We start from the raw sequence: 24,543 nt of genomic DNA on the forward strand, positions 1-24,543 counted from the left end.
GTTTGATGCATTCACTACCCCACCTAATTTCCTCAGACTCGAGTATTTACCTTCACTTGGCGGATGGTTACCCTTGCGTGCATTCCCACAGGTGACAACAAGCCTAACCCATCAAACTGTGGCACCTTCTTTGGTGAATGGATAACAAAGATGATCCCAGCATCAACGAAACCAAGGGCTGGGTTATCAGTGAATGCCTCCTGAAACAAAAATATGTTTTTGCCCAAATTGCAAATTGACTATATCAGTTCTATACAAGTTTAGGATTTAGTTTTATCATCTCATGATAGCATTTGACTAATCCTAAATATTTTATGTTATATTTCAATCTCTTTTTGTCTAAAGTGTGTGAAAATTAAAGACATGCTTTAGTGGTTGAATCTGTGAAAGGAAAATATCTTGGGTCCCTCCAAGGCGGGGTCTACTCAGGACAGTCCTGAAATAATTGAGGCTTGTCTCATCATTTTTTTTGATTGACGTCTGGTAACCACAAAGGGATCCTGAGTGAAGGTGACCTGACCTGCAGCAGCTAGCCTATAGGTGCTTGGTACCAGCTTGGGCACCTTATAGCCCAAACCAGTAGGATGACTGCTGAAGTCCAGGAACTCTTTCCTCCAGGGATCCCTGATCTTCCATTGTTTTTCATTTGGGGGTCTGAGGTTCATTCGCTGTTAAAAACAACAACAAAAAACCTCCTTTTGTTGTGGGAGTTTCCACTCGCTTCCATCAAGGGAGGTGAACCTGCCTGCTTCTGCATCCGCAGAGAGCAGTCTTCAGCTTGGGCCCCATCACTAGGTGAGAAAACTGGCTTGGGATTCTTTCTTGCAAATTCTTTTTAAAGAACTAAAGTTAGCATTAACAACAAGCTGGTGTTAATTTCTGCTTACACTTAGAGCACTCAGAAATCATATAATTTGTGTAATCATTATTAGTTTTGCTTAACTGTTTTGTTGTTTGTTTCTGTCTTGTTGGGTTTGTGTGTGTGTGTGTTTTGGTTCTTTCTCTCATTGGATTTGACCAACTCAGAACCCTCTAGCTCATGAGTACAGAATTTTCCACTCCAAAGAAATAGAGCACCTTGCTCCCCTAAGCCTTTTGGGCATTCTCAGGTGACTGAGAATCACATGGGGGTGTCTGGGAGGAATGCTCCCTAAAATGTGCAGTGGCTCTAACTAAGTATCCCCCTCAGAAGAATATACTTAGGGTCTAATCTCAGCTGGCAGGTGCATATTAGGAGCCAACCACTCTTGCATCTTGAGCCCCTAACACACTGTGCCAGGTGGCTGCAACACAGGAGGACCAATCTGGTTCAGGAGTAACAGCCCTGAAAAGCTAGGTCTGCTAGCAGCACATTTTGGGTCCAACACATGTCCCAACTTGGTCAAATCCAAAAGGGAACTCTAAACTATGGGGAACAAGGCCTCTGAAGTGGAAAGAAAACAGCAATCAAAAGGAAAAAAAAAGGAAAGATTTTTGATTTTGACTACTAAAGGGGCTTTATTTACATAACAAAGCCACCTTTTTATCAGCCAGACCAAACTGAAAGAGCAATGGCTGTACTTCTGAAATATGGTAATGAGATCTAAAAAGGATTTTTTTAAAGAAGCTCAGTGGTTCAAAGTCAACTTAATTAAATGGTTAACATCCAAGTGTGTGTATGTGTGCATGTGTGCATGTTTGTATTTAAAAGGCCTTCAGGTTTTTGTGGTTTTTTTGTTTTTGTTTTTCTCTCCTAAGACTTTGTCTTTTTTTTTTGAGCAAAAGTTTTTTTTTTTCTTCAGTTGACTGAATTGTTTTCACCTGATCTTTTGATTAAAATAATTATTGCAACAGAGACTACTCTTGGGTTTTTAAGGAAGAGTATAGTTTAGACAGAAATATCTTTGTTAAAAAAAATTTAAGTGCACTCTAAAAGCCTCACATGGTCTAACCTCAAAATAATTCTACCTTTTTTTGGAGACCCAGGATTCAATGTGAGCTCTGCCCAGAGCTTAGAGATCCAGTTAAAATATAGGTAGTCCCTATCTAAATTAAATTGGTCTCCTTATACAATATTATGATAGAGTTCTATAATTTTATGTTAGATTTGGCTCAAAGAAAAATAAAAGCATCTCCCTCTAGCACCAACAGACTTTTTCTCTCTGTACCTTATGATATAAAGTTTGCTATTTTATTTTCACCTGAGTTGTTTCCTATAATAAGCAAATTTAAGGCTATTTAGCTAACAACTGCCTAGGGTTGTAAAACAGGTTATCAAGAATCTGAAAGTCTAAGATAGGAAAAAAAAATAAAAGGGTCTTTATGAATCTATAAAGTGTACATTTACTGGCGTACCTAATATGTCTATGTATTTATATGTCATATACACAATATTTCACTACAGAAAATATATAAAAGGGCTCTAATTAATGGGCTTAAAGAAAAATAAAAGTGTTTAAATCATATATTTTATCAGGAAAAAAGAAAAGACTAGTCAAATTCTTTTTCAAGTTTATGTAACTTAAGTAAAATCTTTAATAAAAAAGCTAGCTTTAAAATTACTAGTAAAGTAATATCAGAAATGTCTTAAGAATTGCCAGCATACTTTTTTGTTTATGTTTATTAATCAGGCAATTTCAACTTATCCCTGCCAAACACTATAAAATGTCAAAATTTGGCATACAGATTACAAAACTATAAACCCAGCCCCAAATAGAATGATCATGGCTTGTGTAGTTTTTAATAAATAAGACGTTGATATTGGTTTAATGAAAATAGCTGCATCTTAAATTTTCAAGATTACCATAACTTCTAATCTTGTGGCTTTAGGCAGTGTAGTCCACAGGCAGTAAGGACGTTTGTTTGGGCAAGGACTGCTATTGTCTTTGTTTCAAAGCTAAACTATAAATTCAGTTCCTCCCAAAGTCTAGGAATGAACAAGGACAGCTTGAAGGTTAGAAGAAAGATGGAGTCAGTTAGGTCATATCTTTTTCACTGCCTCAGTTTTATTTTTGCAATGGCAGTTTCATAACTTTAAATAGTTACTATTGCAGTTTTCATAAATAATCTAGATGAACAATTAAAATAAAATAGGTAAGGGATAAATACTTGTAGACAAACTTGTCGTAACTTAGAATATAAAGTTATATTCAGTTAAATAATAGATATTTCATTATGTGGGTATTTTCCAATAAATATATATTATAGAAAAACATTCTTGCTAAAAAAAAGTGTGTCCTTTTTAAAAAAAGATAAACAAATTTTGTCTAATTCAAAGCTTATCTAAAGGTTATGTATAAAACAAGGTAAGAGGAACAAGGAAACAAAAAGAGATGTAAAGAAAGTTATAAAAATAAAGAGGTTTTTTTGTCGTAAGACAGCTTAAAGAGAAATAATATGGTAAATTTAGTCCTAAAATAAAATGACTGGTTGTTTAAGAAAGGAGAAGTGTTCAGGTCAAACCAGAAAGTCCAAGCATGTCATTAATAGTCAGTGTAAGTCACAATAAGGATTTATTTTTTAAAAAACCAAAAACTTTAATATGATCAAGCTGTCACATTATTATTAAGTATTGGTTTGCTTAGGAAAAAAACTGAGATAAAAATTTTTGTTTTAAAATTAAGGTTATTACATCCATGTATCTTCCTGTATGTGCTTTTAAAGTCCTTGTGACATTAAGTTACAGGGCTTTGACTCCAGGGTCTAAAAAGGACACCAACTCCTACTAAATCTTAAACACTAACAGCAATTAAAGCCTCATCTTCAGGCCCCATAGCAGATTCCAATAAAAATAAAATGCATTCCTGGCCAGGCATAGTAATTCACACCCGTAATCCCAGTATTTTGGGAGGCTGAGCAGGTGGATCACCTGAGATCAGGAGTTTCAGACCAGCCTGGCCAACATGGTGAAACCCCATCTCTACTAAAAATACAAAAAATCAGCTGGGCATGGTGGCGCAAGACTGTAGTCCCAGCTACTTGGGAGGCTGAGGCATGAGAATCACTTGAACCCAGTTGGCGGAAGTTACAGTGAGCCAAGATCATGTCACTGCACTCCAGCTTGGGTGACAGAGTGAGACTCTGTCTCAATAAAAAAAAATAAATAAATAAAATGCATTTTTGAGACATAGGGCCAGAAATTAAAGCCATTCAACTCCTCGAGGCCCAGGGACTATTGAGGAAGAGGTGGGCATGTGAGATTGCAATGGGCGATATTAAGAGACAAAATAAGTTCAGTTTCTCTATAAATTAATCATGACTGTCAAAGGCACAATGATGCAAGACCAGTATATGGACTCCTGTGTCAGATTAACAAGGTTTTCTTGAAGCATTAACTGACTCCTTAATAAAGATCATAAAGGTTATAAAAGGCTTATGGAAGTTATATTTTATGGTCAAGATTAAATTTTATAGATTGTTTACAAAATTTTGAAAAACAAATTTAATTGGCTTCATGCTGTTTTTATTAGGGCTTCTTATTTGGAAAATTAAGTCTCCTCTCTCAAAGAATGAAGTTTCTTTATTTAAAAAAAAAAAAATCCTTGAGTTATCACTTTGGTTAAATGAATGACTTTACAATGACCTGTAATCCTATTTCATAATATCAATTATTTTAAACCTTTGATATTTGATGATCTTTCTAAAATCAAATGATAAATTATGTCTTTTTCTGACCTAATTAATCCTTTAAGATATTAGTTTCCCTAAAGTCTGAAAATGACATAATTTGGCTTACTTGGCATAAAAATTATACAGGAAGCATTGTCAAATATGAAATGTTGTTTGGTTTTCTTTGGGCTGTATTTATATACATGTTATTGGTATGTGTTCCAGAATTAATGGAAAGGCCTGTAATTCTGATATGACTTAGTGTACATTATCAATAATAATCATAATTGTCATGTTAAAATTATTGTGTACCACCGAGGTAACAAATTTCCTTGTCAATTGTGTCTTTGACTATGTCTGCCCTAAAACCTTTTTTCATCCAAGGACAATTGTTCTCATGCTTTGGTCCTCTTTAGAAGGTGTTTTTATAATCAGCTACAAAACTCTAACAGGTGCCCTTAAATGCAGGTTTCTGATAACTTTGGAGATTGTAACATCAGAAAAGAGGAAAAACTTTCAGGACTCATGGAAAGCTAAAATGTTCATGACTATTAAGCCGAACAGGAATTAACTGCATGGACTCAAATAATCTTTTTGACTTTTTACTTAAAATGTTTGCTGATCCTTTGTTTTGTTTTTCAGAGTCTTAAAACTTTTATTTTGAGCTACAATTTAGAATACTCCTATGAACAAAATGTGGAGCATACTTTATTCTGTCTGCCTGATTTCTCCAGAATTTGGAAACTATTTGTGAGAATTCTTAACTTGTAGCAATACAGTTATTTGCATAAGTGCAATAAGAATCTGTTTTCACTTGTAACAGGACAGAATTGGAGAAACTGGTTATTTTACCATGGCTTTTACTGGAATGGTGTGCTTTCCTTTAAGGAATCAAACTTGGCTTATGAAACCAATAACGTCCTTGGAAAAACTGACCTCATATTTTGTGTAGAGAGTCCCTGTACAGGATTTATGACCTGTGGTAAGTAATGAATGTCACTTTCTGACAGGCCCAGAAGCTCCAGGTTTATCTTGGAACGTCAAGTGGAGAAGAAATTCACCCAACTCATAGATACTTGATGGCACAAATCTATGGCTGGGCTTGGCTTTTAAAAAGTCTTATCTGAGATTCCTTCTATGGAACAAAGTTCCTCCAAAGGCAATTTAAAAGCCTATGTAAAAAATAACTATTCTTGCTGCACTGTATACAAATAATTTGGCAAAGTAAACTAGTCCTAACTTGATTTGTCTTCAGCAAAAATGGGAAACTTTATGTCCTAATTAATCCTTTAATTAGGATTAGAGAAGAGAGAAAAATTATGTTTCCAAAACTATAGTACACCTGTTGTTAGATTCTAGTCTTGCCCAGTGTTTTTCAATTTTTATTATTTTCTACAGTTTGGACCAAATTCTAATTTTTCTTGGCTACAAGCCTTCAAAATAATGTTTTCAATTTTTTTCTTTTTTTTCCCCATTTTGCCTAATTTGGAGTCACTGAAAACTAAGCTGTGCTTTCTTAAAGTCTGGCAAACTGAAGCCAGTCAACTTAAACTTTAGAAGAAAGTAACAGCAACCTATTTACATACGTAAGCCACTTTTCATACCTGCCTACTGATGTATGGACTTCAAAGTAATGTGGCCTATATGAATTTTTCCAGGATTGTTCTTCTGTTTGTTGTTGTTTTACTCCCTTCCTCCCCCTATTTTCTCCTCATAGAACATGAGACTTTGCAATCTGCTAAAAATAAGCTTTTGGGACCTACCCATCTTCATAAACCATCCTAACCATGAGAAAGCAGATGAAAACTGAGACCAGAGACTCATGTTCTCCTAAAACGCTTTCTCCTAAAGACTTTTTTTTAAAGGGAGGGGGGGAATGGGAAAGGAAATTATCTGGGGCCCCATCAAACTGGGAGCTGCCTCCCATTCTGTTCAAAGTTATTCCTTTGCTCACTGAGATAAATGCTTATTCTGATTGCCTCCTTTGGAAAGGCCAATCAGAAACTCAAAAAAATGCAACCATTTGTCTCTCATCTACCTATGACCTTGAAGCCTCCTCCCTGCTTCAAGTTGTCCCCACCTTTCTGGATAAAACCAATGTATGTCTTAGATATATTAATTGATGTCTCATGCCTTCCTAAAATGTATAAAACCAAGCTGTGCCCTGACTACCTTGGACTACCTCAGGACTTCCTGAGGCTATGTCACGGGTGCCTGTTCTTAACTTTGGCAAATAAACCTCCTAAAATGATTGAGACTTGTCTCATCATTTTTCTTGATTGACAATCATTGCTCAAGACCTCTATAGTTTTCCATGGATCACATTTCATCTTAGATAGGTGCAGGTAAGTATTTACAATTACTGTTAATGATCTTGTTCCCTCTGGCCTTCTCTTCACCTAGTTGCCTTTTAGTTGCTTCCTTCTTGGCTGTCTTCTTTGACTCATTTGCTTAGAAAATCATTTGGCCCTCTTCATTTTGCAATTAAAATCCCTGCCCTTATGTAAAATTCAAATTCATTTTCCCATAAGAGTGAAGATTTACACTATTTCTTTAACACTAATGTTCTTTTTAATAAATCTTTTGTCAGATGAAGAAATTTAAGACTAAACTTCTGGTGACCGTCATTAGTTGTAATTTTAGGCTATAAGAAGAAGGCACAGGCTTAAGAATATAAATATAAAGAATATAGTCTATGAATGGATCAACTGCCTGTGTAATTACATTTCACAAACATACTAAATATTCTATTTGTAATTCAAAACTCTATTTCTCCTGGCTCTTTTGTAACCCTCTAAGAAACACTTAACTGTCTAGTCTGGAAAAATATCTCAATGTTATTTACTTATGGAACATTGCATTGAATTTGTAGATGTTCATTGCATTCTAAAAATATTTGGAAAATTCTAGTTTGTAAAAATTCATAATATAATGTGCGAACTGACCATAGGGCTAATATTTGAATGACTCGAAAGTATTAATCAAATACATTATAAGCATAGGTAGGTACATGCATTAAAGTTTGCAGTGTTATGTTTGGACATAAAGAAAAATATCTTCAATGGGATACAAAAGGAAGCTATGAAGAGTACGTTACCAGAAATTAAAAGTAGCCCATGGCATGATTCACCTGGATTGGGAGGTGAATGCAAGAACATCAAGTTTATTTTTCATCTTTGTCATTAATTATATGATTTTGGATACTTAATCCATCAGCATTTTAGAATCCTCTTTTATAAAACCATAATAATAAAGTAGAGTGCCTTTAAATGTGTAATACTAGAAGTAGTTATTTAAACAAAAGATCAGAATTAACTAATCTTGGGTGGGAGCTATACCAGGAACCCTTGAAGAAAACACCACTGCATTTCTTAGGTGTTTGAACATCTGCCTCCCAGGACTAAACACTTAGAACTTATTAGCTCAATTTCAGCTTTCCAAAAGCTGGGCTTGGACAAAATCTATTTATATAATATTCCTTATATAACAATTATGTTTTCCATCACTTTTCCAAATATACATTCTATAGTCTGTCAAATGTGTTATGTAGAGTTTCTTTCTAAAACATGTTGTCATATTAACATAAACATATTTCTAAAATTATTGTTCAATGCATAGAGTTCTCTTAAAATAGCTACATACATTGCAACTTAGAATCTCTGGGTTTCCTTATTTTGTGGCATGAACATTCCCTGGAGTCAATAATTTAAGTCAGTAGTATAGCTAAAAATCTCCAGTTTATGCCTCAAAATTTTGCCTGTTTAATTTCTGAGACAATAGTTATATAAAATCCATAGGAGTCTAGACTAAATTAACAAAAACTGAAATAATATCCAATGTGTGGGAATTATCTGATATGGCCCAATAGTCTGATCAAATTTTTGGAACCCCCACCCATTCTCATTTGTCTTGAACCTGGAGAAAATTCAGTACCTGATTCACATTGAAGAGCAAGCGCAAGCCTCTTCCAGAGACACTCACTTTTCTCTTTGCTTGGAGAGTTTCACCATGATTAAAAGTAAAACAATTTCCATATTCAGTGAAGACATGTGCAAAATCCTCCAATATGTAAATGAACCAAAAAAACACCATCAATTTAATATTTTTGTCACTTCTCAAGTTTGCTGCAACCTTTTTTTTTAAAGCACAAATACCTAACAAGACTGCAGAAATATCAGAGAGAATAGTCTGATTTATATGTGTATTCAATGGTAGTTTTTTTTTTTGGTAATATGCATTTGTCAATTTGCGTGTGATTATTTAAAGGAGACATTTTCATATAAAATTAAGCATGTATTTAAAACATTTTTAAAAAATTACTTGTTTTATGTTTTCCTGAAGATGTATGGAAACATGTTTTTATCTGTGGAGCACTACTTCAGCATCCCTTCTTGGAGGAGCTACGCCTAATGTAACCTGTATGGTCACAGTGTGGCCGTCAATCACATGATCCTTTTACCCTCCTTTTCCAGCCACTACAGAGGTGTGCGTGGGACACAAGCTGGGCCAAACTTAAACCTCACCTTCTTGCCTCAGTGGTTGGTTCAAGAATTGATATGTGTCCCAAGCAGAGCTAATCAGAGTCTTTGGTGAGATTATTAAGTGGCTACTGGAGTGCTAAACTCTGATAATGAAAGTCTACGGGGGTCAGTAGCCATTTTGGTGAGGTATGGGGGAGAACTCATACAGAAAGAAGCCAACCAGAATTATGAGATGGAAACAAAGTCAGAATCTTAAAGACAGTCTTGGAGTCCGTTGGTTCAGCATTTTTTGAAGCCAGACATACTGTTGGAGTTCCCGCTTAATTAAGCCAATTCATTACTTTTAGTCTTCAGTTTACTAGAACACAAATGGGTTTCTGTAATATGCAACTGAAAAATTTCTCTAACACGAAATTTTTTGGTGGTAAGTTAAACATGTTGGTGAATAAAAACAGCATAAGAAGCTTACTTTCCAAATTAAGAGTTTAGGCCAGAACCTCACCTCTGTGAAATGTCTCTCAGGCATTTTTTTCTGCTTACTGTGTGCTAAGGCGGCCTAACAAAAGCATAAGAAATTGTATTCAAGAACCAAGAATTTGTGTTTACTTAGGCTCCCCTGACAACACAGGCTACAGAATTGCTGATACGGGAAATATGGAATCAAATTGCCTATATAGTTCTTTATTAATAGATTACAGATCTAGTACTTTATCTTAAATGTAGATTAATTTTATAAACAATAATACCAGGATTTTGTATTTGTTTTGTATTTGTTATGAGTGAATATATATTATATTTTATATATAATAGTTACTATTATATGTAATATATAGTTATATATATTATATTATAGTTATTATTATATATGATATATAATAATAATATATAAATTTTTCATAGTTAAATGCTGGGATCCTCTTATTTTCCGTAGTCCCTAATGCAATACCATAAGCATATAAGCAGAGTGATGGATATTTGGTGATTATAAAAATACTGTGTTGCAATAGGTTGTTTGTTGAATGAAAAAAATTCAAATATCCTCTTGTGTTAAATTGTTTTTCTTTTGGAAGGACTATATTACAAGAAAGGCAATCAAGTTTTGTCTTTTCTATCTTTTCTTATCTAACTGCTTGAAAGAAGAAATTTGTCTCATGTGTATTCCATACCCCTGATATCATATGGCTGAGCTAATGAAATAGAATCTGTATGCAAATTTGGATTGATTCACCATGGGAGGAAATGCTGTGGGAGCTCAATGTGAAACAGTGCAGTAAAGGAACTTATTACTTTGATTATATTTGAAGAATAGAAAATTGTTACCTTTGGGCTACATGGCTTTCCAAAAAACTCACAGTCCAATAAAGTGCTATTGTTGAGATAAAAACCTTTGTTCCTGATAAATTCCGCAATGCTGAAGTTTTGGTGACTTGCAGCAAAATCAGTAGCCTCTCTAGAGCCAGTGGAATTGGCAGTAATTTCTCGAAGATGGAGGACTTCGGATACAATGTGCCATAAGAAAAAAATAACACCAAATTTGGCTACAGCATCTGTTTGGAACCTATTAGCAGGAATGAAGGCAATAGTTAGAATAATGAAAACTTGTAATTATCTAGAAGACAGATACCAACATCTGGATTCTATTAGCTTCTTCTTATCTCCCACACTCTCCCTTATTTGCAAGACATTTAAGCAAAATTTGATTCCTAAGAAGTCTTTGACCCATTGTGCAATTAATCTTGTATTTGCACAGGTAGTTTCATTTACCTAGAATATTCCCCAGACCTTGATCTGGATGACACCTAATGGATCCTCAAGATTCAATTTAAAGGAAAAGGTGGGAATGTATAGTTGTTAAAAATGCATTTAGGAGCCAGGTTTCCTGTGTATGGCCTTGTCCTGTGTCAGCTTAGCTAAATTAGAACTGCATTTCCCAGCATTCCCATCCTTGTATATATGTGAATTTCACTGTCGTGCAGGAGCTGTGGTAGCTCACCCACACTGCAATCCATCTGCTGACTCAACTTGCTGGTATCGGGCAGCAGCCGGGACCACAGCTCCTCCAGCTCCTTTGTGACTTCTTCCTTCAGCTTCTTCAAATACTGGGTTAGGTAAGAGTGCAACCTGGTAAAGATGACAGCTATCCTGCAGGTCATTCACACCATCAAGATTGGAGGTAGTGAAAAAGAAACCTACATTTTGAACTTGTATTTGTTTCCCCGACTTCATATCCATTTTCCCTTCCTGGGGCCCTGCTTACTTCAGCCCCAGCACTAGGAAAACGTGAAAGACTTACAAAGAATGCTTAACCAGCTCCTACAACGAAGTGGGGCTTAATCCCTAGAAAAAAGGCCCTTTATTCTGTCATTTGTGGTGATTCTGTTTCTCCAGTTAGGTTCTAATTGTTACAGCCACTTAATGATATGACTTAGCAATTTTTTTTTTCATTTCCCTCTGACTTAAGTTTCCTGTCTTGTAAAATCTGTATATATTAATATAACCTACCTCAAAGTGTTGTTTTAATGATTACATTAATTGTTTTTCTTAAAATTTTTAGACAGCTGCCTGGAATATAGTGAGTGTTAGGTAAGTACTTATTAAATAAATGATTCATTCTGGCCACCAAAGCAGAAGTAATCTATTTAACTTAACAACTGTATCACTTTCTAATTCTCTTATCTTGCGGGGCAATTTTGTTTTGCATTCCATATGGTTCTTTATTTGCATGCCTTCCATTCCTTTACATACATGATCAGGACTTTCATATTTTGCATATTATAAATTTTGAAACTGAATAAATGTTCTCTCTTTAAATTGACTGCTAAAAGCATAGAATGGAATGTATATTCCACTCTTGGTAAGTATATGGGGTATGTGGTTTGTATGTCATATCTGAATCTCTTTCGTTTCCCAGATTTTATTTCTATTTTCCTTTATATTATCTTATTTAATATATAAATATATATCTATATATGTGTGTGTATATATATATATATAAAGAGAGAAGAAAATAAAAATATTTAGTCTAAAATATATTTTTTGACATATTTTGAAATGGCTGCTGCAGGATCAGCTAACGGAAGTGGCCTTGCAAAGCTGTCTTTTATGTGGAAAATTTGCATCTGTAGAAAATGTCCATTAATGCAACCTGGCCTCCTCTTGCTAGGCATTTGCTAGTTATAGGAGAGATTGAAATTCTGACACCTTTAAAAGTCTAAAAAGAAACATTTGCCATCTTGTCTCTCTGAAGAAGTCTTCATCTATATAACAAGGTCACCTTTGCTAGTCAAGCCTCTTCCTTTCTCCCTACTATAACCTGTATAACCTGTCTTGCTGTTAAAACCTGCTTTCAGTAATGTTCTGAGCCCACATTCTTTTTTTATTATTATTATTATTACACTTTAAGTTTCAGGGTACATGTGCACAATGTGCAGGTTTGTTACATATGTATCCATGTGCCATGTTGGTGTGCTGCACCCATTAACTCATCATTTAGCATTAGGTATATCTCCTAAGGCTGTCCCTCCCCCCGCCCCCACCCCACAACAGTCACCGGAGTGTGATGTTCCCCTTCCTGTGTCCGTGTGTTCTCATTGTTCAATTCCCACCTATGAGTGAGAACATGCGGAGCCCAAATTCTTTCTATAACCTCAAGATGATAAATAAGCCTCTGTATCTGGTTGGGATGTTGGGCTTTATTCTGAAGGCTCATGTGTATGCACATTAAATATCATTGTAAGCCTTTTCTTCTATTAATCAATCTGCCTCATGTCACTAATTTTTCAGCATATCTTTAGGGGGCCAACACCCATGGCCCCCACAATATATACATATAATTTTTCTTTCAAATTCAAGCCATATTAAATCCTTTCTCAGTCAAGGTAGGGCATACACAAAACACAAAAATGGAGAAACAACCTCAAGCCAACATTACATACTCTTTAAGAGATGAAAAACTGTTTTCATGGTCAATATCTAATATTGTAGCTTGCTTAAGTGGCTCTGATCCTTGCAAAGCTAGCCCAGGTCCTAAAACTCTGTAAATATCCTCCTCGGACTTCCCAATTCCAAGGCACTATTGGTCGTCTGTCATGGTGGCATTCTGTCTAACTACAGTATATCTAATAACCTTGCATTTCTTGGTCAAAAGTATTTCTTGGATCGTTAAGGAATTAAGAGTTTACATCAGCAACGAATTTTGGCAGAAGTACGGTGTAAACCCTATATTGAGAGATGGACCTCCAAGCTACTTCAGGTTTCCAACTCCCAGTGACAGACAGGTTCCCAACAATCTGCTCCAAAACCCTACAACTGTGAAATCCTGCACAGTCAGAGCCAGTATTCCCTGACATATGTTCATTGGATTATATTCAAAATGATTATGCAGAGAAATAAAGGAATTACTATACATATGGGAGCAATGAATACAATCTACAAAAAAGTTAAATAGAAGGGCATCTTAAAATATGTTTAAGCTTTTTTATTATACTAATAATATTTGAGACCATGAGAGTAATTTATATAGATTCATTAAATTTAATAAATAAAGCCTAAAAATATTAAGCCAAGGAAGAAAATTTTTTGTGAGAAATACTGTTTTGCATTAAACAAAAGTGTTTTGCACTGAGTTTATTTTCAATTTTATTTTATTTTTTGAGACAGGGTCTCAGTTTGTTGCCCAGGCTGGAGTGCAGGCACAAACATGGTTCATTGCAGCCTTGACTTTCTGGGCTCAAGCAATCCTCCCACTTCAGCCCCCCACATAGCTGGAACTACAAGTGTACACCACCACGCTCAACTAATTTTTGTATTTTTTGTAGAGACAGAGTTTTACCATGTTGCCCTGCCTGGTCTCGAACTCCCGAGCTCAAGCAATCTGCCTACCTTGGCCTCCCAAAGTACTGGGATTATAGGCATTAGCCACTGCATCTGGCTTATTTTCAATTTTAATTTGAACGTCAAAACTCTTCTAACTTTTCCTTTCAAAAACCTTGCTTAGCTAGAATTTGCCTTACTCTTTAATTTAACACAACTGGTAAGAGCCTAGTAGAAGAAAATAACACTAAAAATATATTAATTTGTTTAAACAATTTAACATCTGGTAACCAGTTATTAAATAAGTCCTTCTTATGTATATCAATGGTTCTAAATGTACTTCTCCAAATTACATGACCCAAATGAGTAAGTTTCATCTGAAATGCAAGTTGATGCCTGACTCAGGCCTTATTTGAGTCCTGCTAAAACAGATCCATTTCTCGTACATTTTACAGATGATTTTATGGAGAAAGAAAATGAGGAACAATGTCTGCCTTTTGTATTCTTCTTTGAGCAAATTTTAACGTCTTACCATTCTCTAATTAACTAATGAAACCTTTGATATGTCTTTATATTTGTATGAGAAGCAATGATTTTACCTTTGGTTAAAAATGCTTGAGCAATTTTTTCTTGCATCAAACAAATTTGAAATAAACAAAGAATCACAGTGATTATAAACAGGAAGACCCAGTGTATGAGTTACTCATAAACAATGGATCAAACAGCATCAGTAGTCACTACATCCAATTATTATTTCTGATTTTAGTGGAAGAAAATACAATTCTGAAATTTTTACCAAATGAATATAAATTTTTGATGAATTTTGTTATAAAGATATTTTAGTGAAAATTTTAGACACAAAGACATTTGAAAAGCACTGGAATTGATACCAAGGATCCAAGTCACAAACATTATTACAATTTCTGGAATTTTTTGTGAAATGTGGCTTTTTATGAATTTCTGCCAATTGTATTCTTAGGAGTTTGTCTTTCTGTTTGTATAACCATTGCTTCATGTGAAAGACACTTTTCAAAATTAAAATTAATAAGTATTCTTTAATCAACTACAAGTAAAACTAGACTAATATGGCTGTGCTATGGAACATGAATACATGGATAAAGTTAATTTTGATGAAGTTGTGGACAAATATTCATAAAGGAAGGCTAAAAAATGGAAATACAATGCTATTATTAATTTCTGTGTAAAACTAAAGAAAATGTCTGAGGGGAGGCCCAATCATTTTAGAGGTTTATTTTGCTAAGGTTGAGGATGAACCTGGGGAAAAGAAACAAAATCACAGAAATATCTGTGATCCATGCTTTTTCCAAAGAGGGTTTGGGGACACAATATTTAAAGCAGAAAGAGCGGGCAGTAGGGGAAAAAGGAAAGAACAAAAAGAGGAGGGTAATAGAGGCAAGCAGTTGCATTCTTTTGAAGCTTTGATCAATTTCACTGAATTTACATTTTACCTGTGAAAGGAGTGAGTAGTGGAATAGTCAACTATGTATTTGCCTGGTGCTCAGTGAATCTTCATTTTGATATAGGACAAAGTAAACATAGAGTAGAGGAAGAAGTCAAATACACATTTGCCTCAGGTGAATAGAGGGATGACTTCTAGTTCCATATTTGTCCTGTACTTGTGAAAATAAGCTGTTGATTTATATTCTCAGGGTAAAACTCAGTACAACTTCATTTTATGGTAAGGATCTTGGGGCCCACAGGAGATTTTCTGTGAGAAAATTGTAATAGATGGCCCCTGAGAATTATGTGCCTTCTATCTTTGTGGTTATCTATTTAGGAACAAAATGGGAAGCAGTCGTGTGTGGCGTAGTTCCCAAGCTTAACTTTTCCCTTTGGCATAGTGAGTTGGGGGTCCTGAGATTTTATTTTACTTTCACAACTGGAACAGAATTAAAACCTTTTTATTTTTTTTTTTAAATATGTCAGTGTCCAAAAAGTATTAATGCATTATTTTTCTTATTTTTGTATTGTTTATTTTATTTTTAAACATTTTTATTGACCTGAATACATAGGCCATTTTCATTATTTGTTTGATTTCATGACTATTACCAAAAAAAATTTTGTCATAGAGAGGAGGGAAGTATTAAAAAGGGATCTCTGACACACACTTGGTATAGGGTCCTGGTACCGATCGTGAAAAGTAAACCCTTTCTGATAATCCAAAGTCACTTGGCAAAGTTTCCTTATCTCAGGTGTCCATTTTCTACTCACAAGGTGGTTAAACAAAAAAAGTACAGAAATTGGGATCTATCAGTAGACTTGCCCAGTTTCTAACTTGGTAAACTCTAATTAAATTACAGTGTTAAGCTTTACTTTTTTTCCAAGAGAATTAGAGAAAATGCAGCTTAGAACAATGGGCTTCAAACTAGAATGTGCATATGTCTGAGTGTTCTCCTGCACAGAGAATTTTAAGAAACTAATTGTTCCCATCCTCTTTTTACAATGGTTCTTCTCCCATATATAAAAGAGTGTTAACCTGTCACCCATCACAAATATTAACATAGAATGCATACTGGTGTGTAACAACCTCAGAGCTCCTAATATAGGCATACAAATTGTATTTTGCTTCAGGGGAAGACTCCTTTAAGAATTAACCAAAGCTCCTAAAATCTTGTCTTGGCCTGTCATACACATATTCGTAGCTAGGGTGAAGCTCTGTGTTAGACACAGGGTATTTGGCCCTTACTTAAGACTGAATTGACAAAGTCTTCAGTAGAATAACAAAAGTTGTTATTTTAAATGTAACTAGACTATTTGTTAAGACTTCCACATTTTGGGTTATTTGAATATAATCCACAGATAAAAATTTAAATGATTTCTACTGGTGTATTTTAGTCAATAAAGCAGTTAAAATTTTATGAAAATATATGAAATGTTTATTACTATTACAGTAAATCCTTATCCTATTTTATCTCATAAATATAATGATATATAATACTTATGTTTGTGATAATATAATTTGATATAAAATACAATATTTTTCATCTCCTAAAAATAATAAATAAATCTACTTAAGGTTATGGCTAAAAATGTAGACATATGCAAGTTAAATACACAGTTTCTCAAATTTTTTATATAGCACATTAACTAAAATGTTGGAAGATCATTGCCTCCGAGAACTAGAAAATAGCTTGAGTACTTTTCCTGATGTTATTAATTTGCTGAGCAATGCTGAGTATAATGTTTAAAGTGGGAATCCAAATTATCTTTCTGTAAAATTATACTTTGGGAGTTGGAGATATCTTTAATGCCTGTAAACTGATATTGTCTTAGTTTTTTGTTCCCTAAGGAAGAATAATTTTCTTATAATTAAGAATTTTCCTGTTCTGTCATTATAGCCTCTAAAATATTAAATCTTCTTTTGTTGGTCTGGATACTTATATCTAACTGAGCTAGGATATATTATCTGTTATTTCAATGTCATCTAACACAAAAGCTGTAATCATTGATTTCAGATTTGAGCTATGCAAAATGGATTAGGTTTCCATACCAAAAATTATAAAAGTACTTAGATCATAGGCTATTAAATATTTTTAGACATCTTTTTCTTTTTAATTTAGCTGTTTACAGTTACAACTTTCCCTATAAGCACTGTTTTAGCTGCATCCCGTAAGTTTGGTATGTTGTGTCTTCATTTTCATTCATCTCAAAGTATTTTCTAATTTTCTTTGTGATTTCTTCTTTGATTTCTTTGTTATTTAGGTGTGCATTGTTTAATATTTACATATTTGTGAATATCCCAAATTAATTTTGATTATTGACCTCTAATTTTATTCTATTGTGATTGATAAACATATTTGAATAATTTAAAATATTTTCCACCTACTTTACCTTGTATATGGCCTTGTATATGGTCCATTCTAAGAGAACGTGCCATGTGCACATGAGAAGAATGCATATTTTGCTATTGTTGAGTAGAGTGTTCTAAGGATGTTTGCAAAGTCTAGTAGGTTTATAAGGATGTTTAAGTCTTCTATGTCTTCTATTTCCTTGTTTATTCTCTGTCAAGTTGTTCTATTGATTACTAAAAGTGGGGTATTGAAAAATCTAACTATGTAGGTTAACTTATATTTGATAGATTGATCATTTATTCAACATAAAATGACAATTTTTTATGTCAAGTAACATATATTACTTTAAAGTCTATTTTGTCTGAGATTAGGATATCTACTCTAGCTTTCTGAAGGTTGACATACCTTTTTCCATTCTTTTACTTCTTAACCCATTTGCATCTTCAAATCTAAATTGTGTCTCCTGTACACAGCATATAACTGGATCTTTCTAAAAAAAATCCATTCTGATAACCTCTGCCTTTCAATTGGATTATCTAATCCATTCTAATTTAATTTCATTAGTAAAATAGTTAGATTTGCATTTGCCATTTTACTTTTTGTTTTCTCTATGTCTTATGCCTTTTGTCCTAAATATACCTTGGCTTGTGGCAAAACTGTATCAATCTCTGCTTCTATTTCACATGGCTTTTCCCTGCTGTATCTCTGTGTGTTCTCTCCTCTCAAGAACTTCAGTCATTGGATTTAGGGCTCATCCTAATGCAGTATAACCTCAACTTATGTAATTATATTCGTAATGACCCAATTTTTAAATATGATCATTCTGAGGTTTCAGTAGACTTGAATTTGAGGAGATACTTTTTAAATGTTTCTTTTTTAAAAGAAAAGTTTGCCTTTCAAGATAAATATTTTTTCACCAGTTATGGTTGGTTTTGTAGGGGAGTTTATGGACTTCCTCACTTTGCCATTCTGGAAGTAACATCTACATTTTCTTTCAATCAAGGATAACTGCAACCAATCTCTGTTTTTGTTAGAACACATGCTACTTAAAATAGTACGAGGCAATAGTATTGAAAATCACTTTTTGGAGGAAAGGATTGATTTCTTTTGACTTGTTAGGACCTTGATATGTATCTTGAGTTCTTGAAATATTGACAATCATACAAACGGACTATAACATCTATTATATATTGAGCACCTGTTCTAGAAGTCCCCCAGGAATGAAACACAATGGAGTATTTATTACCTTATCTAATATAACAACAAATATGTGAAGTAGATGATATTATCTCATTTTATAAATATGAAAATTGACACTAAGAAGGCTGAGTGACATCCTTAATAACTAAGTGGTGTGTCTTAAGAAGCCCTCCCTTCCCTGGCAAAAATCCTATGTATGATATTTCATGCTTCACCACAGGCAATTACAAAGCATTGCCTGGAAGCCTAGTGGTAGAAAGTTGTCCTCCTCTTAGCAGATTTGATGTACAGTCAATGGACTTCAGTTTTCTGGAATGAGTTGCAGTCAAGGACTCAAGACAGTGGCAGTAGAGCATTGAATCAAGTGTAACCCTCTTCTAAGCTCAGGGCTCTTTGCAGCCACACTGATCACAGACCCATGGAGCTCATCATATGTACACCAGAACATTTTATGTCGTTATGTGTTTGCAAAGTAGTTCCCTCTTCGAGTTCTTCTTCATCTCCACTTAGAAAGCTCTAGTCATCTTTTTATACCCAGATTTCCATAACACCCAAGATGGAGACTATTAATCTGTTCTGTGGGATTTCAGAGCCCTTGCACATTGTTTTATTTTGTTGTGCAATTACCATATTGCACTGTGATTGTTGATGTTTCTCTTTTCTGCTAATTAATGAATTTCTAACATGCAGGGATCAAGACTTCTACATCTGGCTGGGCGCAGTGGCTCACATCTATAATTTCAGCACTTTGGGAGGCTGAGGCAGGTGGATCGCTTCAGCCTAGGAGTTTGAGAATAGTCTGGGCAATGTAGTAAAACCCCCATCTCTTATACATCTATTTAACGATAGGATTTGGGATGTTACCTAGAATATGATTGTGGAAGGAAGGAAGAAAAGATGGAAAATAAGTGAAAGAAGAAATTAATGAATTCTTTGCTCCCTTAAATTTGTGCTTTTAAGTGCAATTTAAGAACTTCAGTGGTTTTACACATGATAATTTCCACATGAGAAAACTTTTTGTCAGTCATCCAAGAAAGATTATCTTAGCAAATTTATAGGAACTAATTATTTTTAAAAAAGTAATTTTTACCTGTTCAAATTACAAAATGTCACAGCTGGGAACTCCATCTTTTCCACATACTGAACCTCAATGGACGTTGTGGTTGGCCATGTGAAGTAGTTGAGCAAGCGACTGTAGATCTGCCATGTCACGAGTGAAACTGAGCCCAGAACCACCACCAACCAGAGAACCCTGCGAATTTTGCTCCGGTTCTGAACAATATTGTGTATCCCATGAAAGGAAGTGGAGATGGCAAAGTCATGGTCAAACTTCTTTCGGTCAGTGGGAGATGGCAGTGGTTTCTTTGAAAGGCAAAGCTTTATCTTTTCTAAGAGTCCTTAAGGTTTTGCCCATAAAACGATTAAACAAAAAAAAGTAATTAGGAAACCTTAATGCTATCTGTAAAAAAAACACAACTCACATAATTTAAAGAGATGACTCTTTTTACGTGTAATTCATAGAAACTAAAAATTCATCTTTTGTTGCATGATTTATTCAGGAATCAAGAAGTGTAAGTGTTGGCTACATGGGTTTATTGAGAAGATGCTAATGCTATTCATAGAATGGCTATTATTAATGTAAATGTATTAGTGGTATGGTATTAATAGGTGACTTCCAGCTTTAAAACCAAGTTGGTTACAACAATTCATAAACTTTAAATATTAACTCTTATTTTTAAAATGCTCTTTCTCTCTGAAAGTCCTTTAGAAGTCATGAACAAAATCAGGCTTATTCCTCTGACAGTCATAAGTATGGCTAAAAGTAATCTGTTCTTAACTAATATTTGTCCTATGGTGGTATAATTTATGGTAAATGTAACTTTCATTCTCGTATTATTTAATGTACAACTATTTTATTTTTTGTTGGTTGTTTAGTCAGAATGTTCAGTGTTCAGTTGTAGTGTTAGTTAAGTAATCTATTTTCTACCTCTTCAGGGAATTAATTCATCATTTCAAGTCTATCAGGAATCAATCAATAATATTTATTGATATTCATTAGTAAGAACCAGGGAAGGTAACACTAAATTTTTTTGGCAATATATGATATGTTGAAAATTTTCTTTTGGTTAAATTTCTTTCCATTTGTTCATAGGAGAAGAGGCAAAGAATCCCTCTGTTGAGGGAAAGGTGCAATACAGTTAAGAGCATGAGATGGGCTTTGCAATGGAAGATCAGGCTTCTGGTTCATTCCTCGCCTCTTATAACCTGCACAACTTTAGCCAAGTTTCTTAGTCTTATACCTTTTCTGTCAAATGGCAGCAATGGTATCTGCCTTATGAATTTGTTGTATTAAATATAATACCTGGAGAGAGCTTAGCACATTATCTAGATCATAATAAGTACTCAAGGGTATTAGCTATTTTTATTATTCTGCTAACTTAGTGGTGATGTGGTAAATAGTAAAATATTCAGGAATTTTAAAAAACTTTAAAAGTATCTTAAAAATTTAGTTCCTAATAGCTTTATATATGTTCATAATTAGGTGAATTAACTTTTATATCCTTTGCCAAAAATAATACTTTTGGAATATAGGTATTCAACTATCCAGCATTAATTTACTTACAAGAAGTTTCAAGCTCCATTTATTATTAAATCATTATTTAATACAACATAAATAAGCAATCAATTAGCTAAGCTTTTTATTCAGTTATAGGACATATGCTATAAAAAGGTGTCTATTAACATTTTCTAAGGGAGTCCATTTCATTCACTTACAAATTATATTATGATTATTTTACAAATTATATTATGATTATTATTCACTAAGCAGGATAGCTTGTATTAATATAATTAGCTTGAAGTTAGACTAAAATCTTAGAATAGCACCCTCCTTAATGTTGTTTTTAGTATAAAATTAATGAACATGTATCAAGTAACTGACATAATCCCAGAGAAAAATCAGAAACAAGAAAAAAGTTATTGTTGCTAATTAGCAAAATATATTTAAATATGCCCTTTTGTGTATTCTTTAGTCATGACTTGCAAATATATGTGAAGAATTTACTCTGATAAAAGAACAACTCAGTCTCTGGATAACTTGTACCCTTCCTACAATAGGGATCAAAACTATTAGAAGGGGAAGACTAATGTAGTAACTAGTCACTGACAAGCAAAGTATGGCTAGTTGCAAGCATTACCCAAAAACATTTAACTTTCAAGTTTGTCTGTCAAAAATCAGCCCATTTAATATACGTCTAATCCTTGACAATTGGTTTGGCCTTTCTGGAGTAATACCAGCTATTTTCTAGTGTTTTAATAGAGTTTTTTTTATTATTGTTTTAGATAAATGTATGACTGTCAGGAAGATTAAAATCGGTTTAATAAATGGTCCACTACTTTGCAAAGCAGAAACTTCTTACTCTGCTGACTGAAGTATATACAATGTCATTATGACAACTAGACCTTGCATTGAGTGCTGATCAACATAGAAGCATTTTAAGGAACATCAAATCGGCTTTGTTACATTTTAAAAATAAAATCTGCAGGCCCAGGATAAATAGAAACCAAAAGAAACAAAATAAAACAAAGGAACAAAATCAGATTCTAGCATACAGTAACATTTTAAAACTATTTTTGAGTCCCTCATACAAATAACTTTTTTTCTAAGTAACTAAAACTATTCATTTTTAAAACTTATATTACTTGTATTGTGTTCAAGTAACATTGGAAATCAAATTTCCCAAATGAAGAAAAAAATCTCTCTTTTCTTACTTCTGGCCTCTAGAAATGAAAATTATTACTGCTCTGAGGAGTTCACTATTTACTCACCGTTCTCAGCATATACTTTTGATTTTTCCGTCTGCTCCATTTGTGATTTCAGTTAAGCAAGAGTCCTCAGGGTAACCCAATTTTCATCAATAACAGTATTCATTTTGTGGCCTTTATATAAAATACAGCAGTTGAGGTTGTAAAACATGGAAGCAATTTAAATGTTTGTGTTGCTATGTTTTGCCTCATAAAGCACATAATCTGAAAACCAAAAATGTTGACAGAACCAGGTATGGGCATTTATGGACTGATGAGAAGCTAACCCAGAGTGATTTCATGAGTGAAAAGCAAAAAGTATCATTAGGAAACCATTTTCTCACAGTTAAAGGGACACTTCCTATCAAATATCTGTAGTTTAACAGCAGCCCCTGACCAGGCTAGTTGACACTCCAATGACTCACCTGGGAACGTCTTCTTAGCTTTTCTTTTTACCTTTGTCTTTATTCAACTTCAAATCAAAATGCAGCTGTAATAAATTTTTTTTTGTGGGAAAGTGTCTTCCCTTGTTGATGTTTTTTTCTTAGTAAAGAAGCTGTTTCTAACAGAAATAATAGCCAATAAATATGACAAAATAAAACACCAAAAAATATCTGCTCAGGAAGAAATGATTACTGAAAACAAACAACTTACTAAAACATAAAGTCTAAGTATTTTTTATATGAACACTTTTGGAAAGTTGTTAGAATTTATTATATTGAATAATAAATGGAAGAATGTGCACTATTGGGCATAAATGGCATCATCTCTTGACAGATTCAGTGATTGCATGTATCTCTACCTAATAGAGCTTGTTAGAGTCACCATTTTGTAAGCATCTCACCATTAATCATCAGTATGGTTATGTATATTTTGCATATATTTGAAAACTTGTAAACTCAGCACTGTAAGTTCAAACTAGTCTTATATGGAGGCAAACTAATTCCAAGTGATGTAAGTAAGGAATCTGGCTAGAGGTCCTCAGTTATCACAGTAAAGATTTCAGGAATAGGATCAATTTCATGATATATGAATTTCTCCATTAAAGAGCTCTTCTTTGGGGTTAAATTATGTATTAGTCTGTTCTCACACTGCTGATAAAGACATATTTGAGACTGGGTAATTTAGAAAGGGGTTTAACTGACTCACAGTTTCACATAGGTGGGAAGACCACGCAATCATGGTGGAAGGTGAAAGAGGAGCAAAGTTACGTCTAACATGGAGGCAGGCAAGAGAGCTTGTGTAGGGGAACTTCCCTTCATAAAACTATCAGATCTCATGAGACTTTTTCACTCCCATGAGAACAGCGTGGGAAAGACCCACCTCTATGATTCAATTAACTTCCATAGGGTCCCTCCCACAGAACATGGGAATTATGGAAGCTATAATTAAAGATGAGATTCGGGTGGGGACACAGCCAAACCATTTCATTCTGCCCTTAGCCCCTGCCAAATCTCATGTCCTCACATTGTTCAAAACCAATCATGCCTTCCCAAAAGTGCCCCAAGTCTTAACCCATTTCAGCATTAACTCAAAATTTTGCAGTCCAAAGACTTACCTGAGACAAGGCAAGTCCCTTCTGTCTATGAGTGTGTAAAATCCAAAGCAAGTTAGTTACTTCCTAGATATAAGGGAGTACAGGTATTAGGTAAATACACTCATTTCCAAATGAGAGAAATTGGCAAAAACAAAGGGGCTACAGGGCCCATGCAAGTCCAAAATCCAATAGGGCAGTCATTAAACCTTAAAGTTCCAAAATGATCTCCTTTGACTCCATGTCTCACATCCACATCAGGCTGATGCAAGAGGTGGGCTCCCATGTCCTTGGGCAGCTCCAAACCCTGTGG

At 34.2% G+C, this 24,543-nt stretch overlaps 1 protein-coding gene across 1 annotated transcript in view; it reads right to left on the reverse strand.

Moving 5' to 3' along the window:
• Window positions 1-22,811, reverse strand: part of ASIC5 (acid sensing ion channel subunit family member 5) — a 37,201-nt gene extending 14,390 nt beyond the window's left edge. The window contains exons 1-5 of the mRNA XM_003257883.2: window positions 22,721-22,811; window positions 19,983-20,289; window positions 10,389-10,626; window positions 8,521-8,646; window positions 51-200 (exon numbers count right to left, since the gene is read on the reverse strand). Coding sequence (XP_003257931.2) covers window positions 51-200; window positions 8,521-8,646; window positions 10,389-10,626; window positions 19,983-20,289; window positions 22,721-22,760 — 861 coding nt within the window. The 5' untranslated portion in view covers window positions 22,761-22,811. The remainder of the gene's footprint in view (window positions 1-50; window positions 201-8,520; window positions 8,647-10,388; window positions 10,627-19,982; window positions 20,290-22,720) is intronic.
• Window positions 22,812-24,543: the final 1,732 nt, after the last annotated feature.

This window comes from Nomascus leucogenys, chromosome 7b (genome assembly GCF_006542625.1).
Source record: "Nomascus leucogenys isolate Asia chromosome 7b, Asia_NLE_v1, whole genome shotgun sequence".
NCBI lineage: Eukaryota > Metazoa > Chordata > Mammalia > Primates > Hylobatidae > Nomascus > Nomascus leucogenys.